The sequence below is a fragment of the Rhincodon typus genome, chromosome 9 (assembly GCF_021869965.1).
Source record: "Rhincodon typus isolate 14 chromosome 9, sRhiTyp1.1, whole genome shotgun sequence".
NCBI classification, from domain to species: domain Eukaryota; kingdom Metazoa; phylum Chordata; class Chondrichthyes; order Orectolobiformes; family Rhincodontidae; genus Rhincodon; species Rhincodon typus.
The window spans coordinates 78,161,051-78,172,245 of NC_063340.1; the positions used below are offsets into that span (position 1 = coordinate 78,161,051).

The 11,195-nt window shown below is 44.8% G+C and overlaps 1 protein-coding gene across 2 annotated transcripts in view; it reads left to right on the plus strand.

Moving 5' to 3' along the window:
* Nucleotides 1-11,195, plus strand: part of crim1 (cysteine rich transmembrane BMP regulator 1 (chordin-like)) — a 243,568-nt gene that overhangs the window by 168,300 nt on the left and 64,073 nt on the right. For both annotated transcript variants that reach the window (XM_048601057.1, XM_048601058.1), the window contains exon 6: nucleotides 8,651-8,833. In XM_048601057.1, coding sequence (XP_048457014.1) covers nucleotides 8,651-8,833 — 183 coding nt within the window. The remainder of the gene's footprint in view (nucleotides 1-8,650; nucleotides 8,834-11,195) is intronic.

Genomic DNA, 11,195 nt, shown 5'->3' on the forward strand with positions numbered 1-11,195 from the left:
AGACTGGAGGCTGGTGTAGGGAGGTGAGTCCCAGACTGGAGTGCGGGGAGTGCTAGACTTCTCTTTCAATTTTGTACCAAGCCCTTTAGTATCTGTACCTAGATACCTTGATCCTTAGTTGGCACCATAAGTGGCGACATTACAAACTTTTCACTGCACTCGTTTGAGTGCGCGTGACAATAAAGCTAGTTCATTCATTTCGGTTTCCCCACTCATCTTCAACCACTCCCAGCCTTACCCCATCTTGCAAAACTTCAGCATTTTGCAATCTCTTACATATGTCCTGTTTTCCTGAGAGCAGAAAAATGAAGGGAATTTTAAGCAAGCTGTTCAAAACTGAAACAGATTTGGAGGAAACATTTCATCAGGTAGTAACCAGAGGTCACGTGTTGAAAATAATTGGTAAAAGATCCAGAGGGGAGATAAGCAGAAATCTTTTTTACATAGCAAGTTATACACTGTGGGAAAGCATTGTGGAAACAGATTGAATTGTAACTTTCAAATGGAAATTGAACAGATCCTTAAAAAGAAACAAAAAATTGAAAGGTCACAAGGAAGAAGCAGTACAGCAGGAATAGTTGGAAAGCTCTTTCAGAGTACTAGCACAGGCAGGGCACGGTGAATGGTCTCCCTCTGGGCATTATAGTCTACAATGTAAGTAAATCATTGCTCTTAGCTCATGTGCATGTTGCAGAATATCTGCCAAAATTTGATACAGCACCTTGGGGTGGAAACACAGGAAGATGGGACTTTGGTCTCTCTCTCTCTCTCCCTCTCTCTCTCTGTCTGTCCCCCTTCCTCTCCCTCTCTCTCTCTGTCTCTTTCAATCTCTCATTCCACATCCCACTCATCCCCTCTGCTGAGCTGTCACTCACAACCAGAGTGAGGTTTCCAGATGAGATGAGGTGCCTCCGCAAAGGGTAGGATCGCACTGTTAAGTGCAGCTGATTAGAAGCAGCCGTGAGACACAGGATAAGATGCAAGCTGGTTAACCTCTCTGCTGCATACTATTTCAAGCCAGAGTAGAACGAACAGAATAGGAGGGGGGAAGAATTAAATATTGTCTCATATTAAGCCATGATCCTATCCCCTCTCCTATCTTTTATTCTGTTACCCTTGCCTATCTTTCTTTTTGGTGTCGCCGATGACCTCCCTATTTTGAAGTCCTGATGCATGATGAATGGGCCTGAAGTGGATGGTCTTTAGATTTCCTTCCTGACCCAGACGATCAGGTCCAGACTGAGGGAGATTGGTCCTCTCAGAGTGCCCCAAGTGCACCAGGCCCTGAGGTCAGGCTCGGCTTTTTGAGACCGGAGTTGCTGCTCTGCCAGTGGACTGTCAAAACAGCTGTCATCAGTTGGGCTATATTTATACCAAAGTGCAAAATTGTGCTCAAACCACTCAGCACCTCCAAGAACAAGTGTCTTTTCTGGAGCGCCTGGAGGTGTTGTTGAACTTCAGAGCTTTACTAAATGCTTCACTCAGCCAGATTGAAAGCTACATTTCCAGCACATACATTTCTCCCATTCATAGTTGCCTTTCAACGTGATACTTGGAGCCAGCCCAAAGTGTGTGGCTGCATCTTAGTGAAAGTTGCCACTAATGGTACACCATGAAGCAAGAATAGATAGCAGAGTGCTGGCTCCATCCCAGAACATTCCAGATTCTCAATTTAGAAGACAGCAGTCCATGTTGCCATGTCAGAAGTGTTGCCATGTGAGATCGTGGCATGGTTTTTCTTGATGCGTGCTGAGAGCAGACTCGTAATCATGGTTAACTCTATAAAAACATGCTTCAGAAGGAATATGTACTGCCAGTAGTGTTTGCAGATGTACATTCCCTTATTATCATGTCATTGTTTTTAAAATCCCTTCATATATTTTGATTTCTCTACTGCTCGTCACACAAAGGGGCAAACCTGTGGTCAGAGCAGTAGATAGATGACCTGGAATTGTTCTTTGTCTGCATTCAGATCATAACTGCCCCCCCCCTTCAGTTTTCTGCTTCTTACATATGTATTTAAAGAAAAAAAATTTGCATTTGGATAGTGCCTTTCATGCATCCCTAACCTCTTTACAGACAATGTAGTACTTCTGAAGTGTAGCACTCAGTTTGAACGCAGCAAGCTCCTACAAAAAACAGGATGATAATGACCAGCTTGAGTGCTTTTCGCAACGTTGGCTGATAACAAGAATCTGTTCTGGGTCCTCTTCTAGTTGTGATTTTTGTAAATGATTTGGATGTAGGAGTGGAAGGGTGGATTAGTAAGTTCGCAGACAATACGAAGGTGGGTCAAGTTTTGGATAGTGTGGAGGGCTGTTCTAGGTTACAAAAGGACATTAATAGGATGCAGAGCTGGGCTCAGAAGTGGCAGATGGAGTTTAACCCTGAAAAGTGTGAGGTGCTTCAGTTTGGAAGGACAAACTTGAAAGCACAATACAGGGTTAACGGAAAGATTTTTGGCAGTGTGGAGGAGCAGAGGGATTTTGGGGTTCATGTCCACAGTTCCCTGAAAGCTGCCACCCAGGTGGATAGAGTTGTTAAGAAGGCATATTGTGTGTTAGCTTTCATTAATAGAGGGATTGAGTTCAAGAGCCATGAAGTTATGCTCCAGCTATACAAAAGCCTGGTTCGGCCACATCTGGAGTATTGCGTCCATTTTGTCCAGTTCTGGTCGCCTCATTACAGGAAAGATGTGGAAGCGTTGGAAAAGGTACAGAGGAGATTTACCAGGATGTTGCCTAGAATGGAGGGAAGGTCTTAAGAGGAAAGGTTGAGAGAGCTAGGGCGTTTCTCTTTAGAATGACGAAGGATGAGAGGTGACTTGATAGAGGTGTACAAAATAATCAGAGATATAGATAGAGTGGACAGCCAGAGACTTTTTCCTAGAGTGGAGGTAGCTATTACAAGGGGGCATAGTTTTAAAGTGAGTGGAGGTAGATACAGGGGAGACGTCAGAGGTAGATTCTTTACTCAGAGAGTGGTAGGGGCATGGAATGCATTGCCGGAGAGGGTAGTGGAGTCGGCCTCATTAGGGGCATTTAAGCGGCTATTAGATAGGCATATGGATGTTAGTATAAGGTAGGGGTGGAGGTTAGATAGACCTTAGGTTTAGGGTAAAAGTTCGGCACAACATGGTGGGCCGAAGGGCCTGTACTGTGCTGTACCGTTCTATGTTCTATAACAATGGGAGGCATTTCTATAGGTGTAGCACTCCCTTAGAACTACACTGGGGTGTTAAGCCTTGGTTTTGTCCTCAAGCCTTGGGAATGACACTTGAACCCAGAACCTGGCCTTTCCCTGTCTTAAGAATAGTGAAAGTCAACTCCCGATAGGGTATGTGTGTAAAGTCCTTGGCTTATTATCTGCTGATACTTCATTCTGAGCTGACTTCTTGGCTCTTCTTTGTCAGACCTTAGACAGACCTAAGGTCTATCTAACCTCCACCCCTACCTTATATTATCATCCATATGCCTATCTAATAGCCGCTTAAATGCCCCTAATGAGGCCGACTCCACTACCCTCTCCGGCAATGCATTCCACGCCCCTACCACTGTCTGAGTAAAGAATCTACCTCTGACGTCTCCCCTGTATCTACCTCCACTCACTTTAAAACTTCCCACTGTCCGGAGCAGGGCAAGGAGGCAGAACCCAAGTCTACATTAGCAAAAAGGGGAATTAAACCCCCACTGTTCTTACTGTCCTTCTGAACCACACATTAGCCATCGAGCCAACTGAAGTAAGCGGCCCCTTACAGTGCTCCTGCCTTGAATGAGAGGTGAGAACAGTACTTCAGATGGAAGGACAACAAGGGGTTTGGATTTGGCCCTTGAGCCTGCTACGCCATTCAATAGGCTGATCTAACATTCCGCACGTCCATTTTCCTGCCTTTTTCCCTGTAACCCTCAATTCACCTACTGCTCAAGAATCTATCTCAGCCTTAAATATACACAAGGACTCTACTCCCATAGCTATCTGTGGCAAGGAATTCCAAAGATTTGCTACCCTCTGAGAGAAGAATTTCCTCCTCAACTCAGTCTTAAATTGGTGCTCCATAATTCTGAGACTGTCACCCCTGGTCCTAGTCTTTCCCATGAGGGGAAACATTTCCTCAGCATATACTTTGTCAAGCCCCTTAAGAATCCTGTGAGCTTCAATGAGGTCACCACTAATTCTTCTAAACTCCAGTGAGTAGAGCCCCAACTGTTTAGCCTTTGCTCATAGGATAACCATTTCCCTGCCTCCTGCAGTTGTTTCATCTTCTGAGCGTCAACTGCGATTTTTTTTCAAGGCATGTGTTTCTTGCCTTTCTGCATAATTAATGATCCATTGGTTGTTGTTCAGTTTAAAGTTAAAGGCTTTGGAGCTCATCTTGTACAATCTTCTTCTTTGAAACTTGCTGCATTGTAGTGTTATCATTCAGAATAATTGCCTAATATCATAGGTACTTAGGATCCATCCAACCACATCCAATGGGAAGTTTTGGCAGCACAGCCACTGTAGACCTGCTCTTAGTCAGCATCAATAAGATGTTAACCATAGCCTCAGGTAAAGCAACAATTCCTGCAGAACGTTGAAAGGATTTCATTTGGAGCAATCGTTGAAGTTTGAGCATGAGACAGACTGAATAATGGTTTTTATTTGGGGGAGTGTTGTTGGACTATTGACTTCTGATTTGTTTTGTCTTTTTAGTAACAGAGTCTATTAAAGCATTTTCAACAGGAGCAATCATTGTTGACTCAGTTCTACAGTAGCTAACTGCCTGGGGACAAGAAATTTCAGCTGAACTCAGATAAACGAAGCACAAATTACTGAAGTAAACACATGCTGTCTCTTCCTTGAACTTGAGAGGGAGCTCAGGTTCGAGGGAAGTAAAACGGTAAAAGGAAGTAGAAAAATAGGAACCGAAAATGGAAAACAGATGAAGCACAGGCAAGCGCAAACAGGAGCAAAATCAAGAATAACGTTTTTTAAAAAAAAGCAAAATTAAAGGCACTCCGTCAAAATGCACATAGCATTTGCAAAAACGTGGTCAATTAAGGGTCATGTGGCACAATGGCAGCGTCTGTAGCTCTGGGCCAGAAAGTTCAAGTTCCTGGTTAAAGTTCCTGATGGCCCTGAAGGTACAAACATATGAGCAAGAGTAGGCCACTTGGCCCTTTGAGCCTACTCTACCATTCAGTAAGAACACAGCAGATTGATTTTAACCTCGCTACAATCCTGTATGTACTGAATAATCTTTGATCCCTTTGGAACCCGAGATTCTATCTCTGTCCGCCTTAAAAAAAAATTTGAAAATTCTGGTTTTACTGCCTTTTGAGGAAGAGAACTTCAAAGGTTCACAACCCTCAGAGGAAAAATGTTTTCAAATCTCAATTTTCAATGGGCGACCCCTTACTTTTCAAATATGACCCCCCATTCTAGATTCTCGCACACAAGAGGAAACTTCCTTTCCACGTCCACCTGGTCAAGTCTTTTCAGGATCTTATATGCTTCAGTCAAGTCACCTCTGACCCTCATAAACTCCAGAGGATATAAGCCTAGCCTATCCAGCCTTTCCTCCTTAGGCAGTCCACTTGGTCCAGGTACTGTGCCCAGGGTGAGTGTTGGGGTGGTCAGGTTCTGTGAGGTGGGCAGTGTGGAAGGAAGTAGCAGTGATGAGAGGTGGGTGGTGCCTTGTGTGAGGGTGTGGCTCTGATAAACACAGGGCAACCCTTGAATGTAGCGCCCACTTTCGGCCATGCTCGTCTTTAAAACGGCCAGCACTGCTGCTGGACGGCCCACACTAAATGTAGAGTGCCATGGGCATTGTATCATTCAGATAGTCAAGCTTTTAATTCTTTATTTACATACTGCTGCAGTCAATTTCAGCCAGTTAAGATACAGCTGTCCAGGAAAGGCATGGTAGATAGAAGGTATGTACTGGCAGTTCACCATGGCCTTAGGGCAAGGACTAATACCTGTAGTTGTCAGAGAAACAAACCCTGAGACAACTCTCCTGGGAAGTGTACTGAAATATATGGGAATTTGCAGCAAGACCTGCAGCCACGTAGATTAGCAGCAAAGCCCAAAGCAATTGCAACTCCTAGTTTCTTCCACTGTTGATGTTTTTCTTGGGCTCCACAGACAGCATTTAACATGCTGCCATTCATAGCTGCACCTATTCCATTGTGCGAATGAATACACCATTTACTCCATTGATGAGGACAATGAGATGGCAAGGCTTCATGGGGCTTCATGACCATTGCTTTTCTCCCAACAGTACAAGGGGTCATGAACTCACTCCTGTAGCCACTGGATGTCTTGGTATTTGTGAATCTCAAGGGCTTCCACTCTTCAAACATGCAAATGGTTTGCAGCCACAGGCAAGGAACCATGCATTTCTGTGCTCATTTTCCAGGGAGCACTCAGAGCTTGTGTGTAATTCGCAGCTCCCAGAACTCTCTGAAGCCCGGGTCCAGATAACACAGACAGTGAGATCTACCAATCATTACCCTGTCCAACTCCCACTGTTAACACTTTAGATTTTAGTTAGAATTGTGCATTTGCATGTGCGTGTATGGCTGTGAGTATATGTGTGTGTCTGCGTGTGTGTCTGTGTGCGTTTGTATGTATGTGCGTGTGTGTGCGTTTGTGTGCGCATGTGTGTGTCCGCGCGTGTGTGTTTGTGTGCATTGTGTGTGTGTGTTTGTGTGCGTGTGCGTGTTTCCTGTGTTTTTGGAGGGATGATGTTCATGTGAAAGACTTTCCCAATGTCTGTAGATTTGATAGCAGCCGACATAGACACTCTGGTCCACAGCCTTTTGCTACAACAAACCTACAGCTTTATCGCCACTGTACCCTGTATAAAGACGATGGGAACATTATACTGGAGGATAAAGGAGTCAGCTTTAGTTCTGTAACCACAAGGTGAGACAGCCCTGGTGTTAAATGTCCTCGGGAGGAAGCCAAGGCTAAGAGGGTTTTTCAGAACCAGCAACCCCTCCAAGTCTGAATGTAAAAGTTGGAGAGTGATGCACAAAGTGTGGCTTACCAGAAATGGGACTGCAATTTGTGTGAAGTCAGCTTGCAGCCGCAAATTTATCTTCATCTAGTCTCCCACCCAGCCATCAGTGGCTCCATGAAGAGCAAAGAGGTGCTATTTTTGTCAGCCCCTCTTGAAAGCTCACATCGGTCGATAGAAAACATCTGTGAGTTTACACTCTGCTGTAAACATATCTGAAAACTAAACAAAAAAAACAACAGAACTGCAGATGCTGAAAATCTGAAACAAAAACAGAAATTGCTGGAAATCTCAACAGGTCTGGTAGCATCTGTGGAGAGAAATCAGAGTTAACGTTTCAAGTCCAGTGACCCTTCTCCAGAACTCATTGTAGCTGGCAACAGGTTAATATATATGCTGAAGGTAAGGTGGGAGAGGGGTCAGGAGTAAATAATAAGTGGAGATGGCCCAGAGAGAGAGAAAAAAATAGTTGAGTGGACAAAGGAATAGATAAAGGTCAGCCTGGGAGAATCAGTAGCTGCTAATGGGGACCATTAGTAGCTGACAATGGGTTAGTTGTGATAACAGCCCATGTGACGACAAGGCCTGGTGTGTGGAAGTTGGGATAAAGATATGGGAGAAGGTGCTCAGGCCCTAAATTTGTTGAACTTGATATTGAGTCCTGAAAACTGCAGAGTTCCCAAGCGGAAAACAAGGTACTGTTTTTCCACCTTGTGCTGAGCTTCTCAGCAAGCCCGACACAGAGATGTTGGCCAGGGAACAAGCTGGGGTGTTGAAGTGGCAGGTGACTGGAAGTTCAGGGTCATTTTTACGAACAGAACGTAGATGTTCAGCAAAGCGGTCAACCAGTCTGCATTTTATCTCCCCAATGTAGAGGACCCCACATCGTGAGCAGAGAATACAGTAGATTAGATTCACCTGGAAGGTGTGTCCGGGGCCTTGGATAGTGAGGAGGGAGGAAGTAAACGGGCTGGTGTTACACTTTCTGCGATTGCACAGGAGGGTGCCATGGGGCTGTGGGAAGGTCATGGGAATGTAGGAAGAATAGACCAGGGTATCCCGAAAGGAATTGTCCCAGCGGAAGGCTGACAAATGGAGGAGATGGGAATATGTGAAATTCCACTGGAGGTGGCGGATACGGTTACTAACGACTCTCTGGGCTATGGATGCTGATGCGATAATAAGTGAGGACCTGGGGGACCCTATCACTATTGTGGGTGGGAAGAGAAGGGGTGAGTGCAGAGCTAAGGGTGCTGACAACCACCATGGAAACTATTATTGTTTGCAATAAAACTCCGCCTGGTTCATTAATGGAAAAGAGTCCTGCCATGTTATCTGGTCTGGCCTACATGTGACTCCAGACCCAGAGAATGTGGTTAACACTTAACTGTCCTCAGGAATTGCCAAGGGATGGGCAACAAATGCTGTACTTGCCAATGACACTGACATCCCATGAAAGAATAACAAACTTTATAACATATTTACTGCTTAAAAACAGGCCATTCGGCCCAGCATGTCCATGCTGTGTTACTGCTGTGCATATCCTTCTAATTATTCTTTATTATTTCTTTATATAGCTTGTTCTTAAATGCAGCTGTAGGTAATGGGGTCTAATGGGAGTTTTCTTTCTCTGCTCTTCTGTTACAGAGACAAAGCCCACGTGCATATTCAATGGTGTGGAATATTACGACGGGAATATGTTCCGGATGGACGCGTGCCGTTTCTGTAGGTGTCAAGGTGGTGTCTCGATTTGTTTCTCAGCACAGTGCGGAGAGCTGCACTGCGACAGGTACTATGTACCCGAGGGAGAGTGCTGCCCGGTCTGTGAAGGTAAATGTTCTTGCTTTAACATCCTTTCACTACCTGAAGAGGAGACTGGGGAAGGGGGCATTTTCATCTTCAACGCCTGACCTGAATCCAATCATCTACTGGCTACTGAAATTAGTCTGGTTACCTTTCTGTTAAAATCCCTTGAACAAAAATTGGATGGGATTGTAATCATACAGAATGGTGTCAGTGCCAAATAACTGCACAGGTGGTAAAGACAGTTAGTTCAGAAAGAGTAGAGTTCCGTTGCATTTACATAGCTACTTTTACCTTCAGAAGAATGGGAGGGTCGCGTTGGACTTGAAATGTAAACTCTTTCTCTCTGCACATATGCTGCCAGACTTGCTGAGTTTCTCCAGCACTTGCTGTTGACACAGAAGTGGTGCATATGGCAGTCTCTATAATTGTAAATCATTTTTAATCAATCTGTTTGAAGTGCTGGGTCAGCCCCTCCAGGTCAGGTGGAATGTGAATTTTGACCTTCTAGCCCACAGGTAGGGACACTACACTGTGTCATAAGAAATCCTATCTAGTTAATTCTAGGTTTAGAAGCAGTTCAGTCATTGTTCCCTCTCTTAGGTCCAATCATGTTTGCTAGAAAATACGTCTATGAACATCAGGTTAGAGAAGTGTCAGGCTCTGCTGTGAAGGTACCCTCTGCTCTAATAACCTGCTGCTACTATCCAGCAGCGCAAGGAGTCCTGAATAAAATACTTTAGAGATCAATGGTAAAACTATACACCAACATCTGACCCTGCCTCTGGGAAAGATCAAGGACATTAAATGCTATATATTGATTCAGATCTGGCACAGGCGTGTGCTCTGAGTGCCTGGTAACTAATGATATTAACTCATCTTTCAACCATTAGTAGGTTTGTACTCAGGCACAAGAGATTCTTAAACTGGCCCATTAGGCTGCATTGGAGCAGACCTATTACATGGCAGTTACAACATTTTGCTCTCTGCTCTAGTGCACTTCATTTATTTGAAGGGAAGCTGAGGTTTCCAGCCTGCTTCTGTTTAATGCTGTGAGCCATGATATCAGTACCTAATTCCCAGCTCGTTAGAATTAGAACTAGGTTTATTGTCACAAGTACTCAAGTACAAGGGTACATGAGTACACCGAAAAGTGTACAAAGTCACCATTTCTTGGGTACAAAGGTACGTAGGTACAAAAGCTGAGGTATAAATTAGAAAACTGAAGAAATAAAGGTAAAAGTTCAGCATTACAGTTTTTTTAAAGCAGGGAGCCCACACTGGGCTTCACCTCAAGGCCGGGAGTCGGCGCTGGCTTTCCACACCAGCTCATTTCACCTTCCGAGGGAAGGTCTCTGTTTACAGAAAGCAGGCGTTTACTGCTTTTGAAGGGTTGAGGGCTTTTGCAGACTGAGGTCAGATTCAACCCACCGCAGATATCACACAGAAGCCTTGTTGTTGGGGAGGGAAGACCTGGTGTATTGTACCTATGTAGGGCTCCTCATACCCAGTGAACCTGGAGGCACCTGTTCAATGTGAAATTGCTCCTTTGACCAGTACCCACATGGTCGGGGAATGATGGTGCATTTCTTGTTGCTGTCAGATTCAACAGTGTGTCCAACTGGTCTTTCTTTTCTTAAATTTAATATCTTCTATGGCAGAACATTTATGTTTTGCGACAAATTTGCTCATTGGCTGCAGACGCTCTTTCAGTTGCAGTTTCTAGGTCTTCAAGCTCCCCTCATACTTGTTGAGTCGACGACGCATGGTGCAGGCTTCTTGGGTCAGCAATCCAAATTTGCCCTTGTAGAATTTTCCCAAGTGCTCCTTTTGTGGCTGATTGATGACAGTCAGGACTCTTGCACTGGACTTCTGCACAACATGAGTTTTTGGAGGCAGCTGCTCCAGGTACTTTAGCCATACGGAGCTGGAAGAGTTCAACCTTGAGGTCATCCAACTGTTTCCGGAACTCCTCCTTTTACTTGCCGTGTCAATTTATGGCCAAGGTATTCCCTTAGGTTGACTATGTAGCTACGTGGGGAACACTAACGGGTTAAAACATACCCTGATTTCTCATGTCATCTCACCCAGCAAGCATGACAAGCGGCATTTGGAGCTGAAAGCAGAGGTCTGCAGACAGTCTGTCCTACAGCAGCGCCATGAGTGGTAAGACACCCAGCTTCAAATCTCTGGCTTGCCTGCAAAGATGGAATGATATACAGAATTCAGAATTGGCGGCTGGACCTTGCAAAAGCATTGCCTGCATTAAAAGAGATGATGAGATAACAAGGTGTAGAGCTGGATGAACACAGCAGGCCAAGCAGCATCAGAGGAGCAGGAAAGCTGACGTTTCGGGCCTAGACCCTTCTTCAGAAATGGGGGAGGGGAA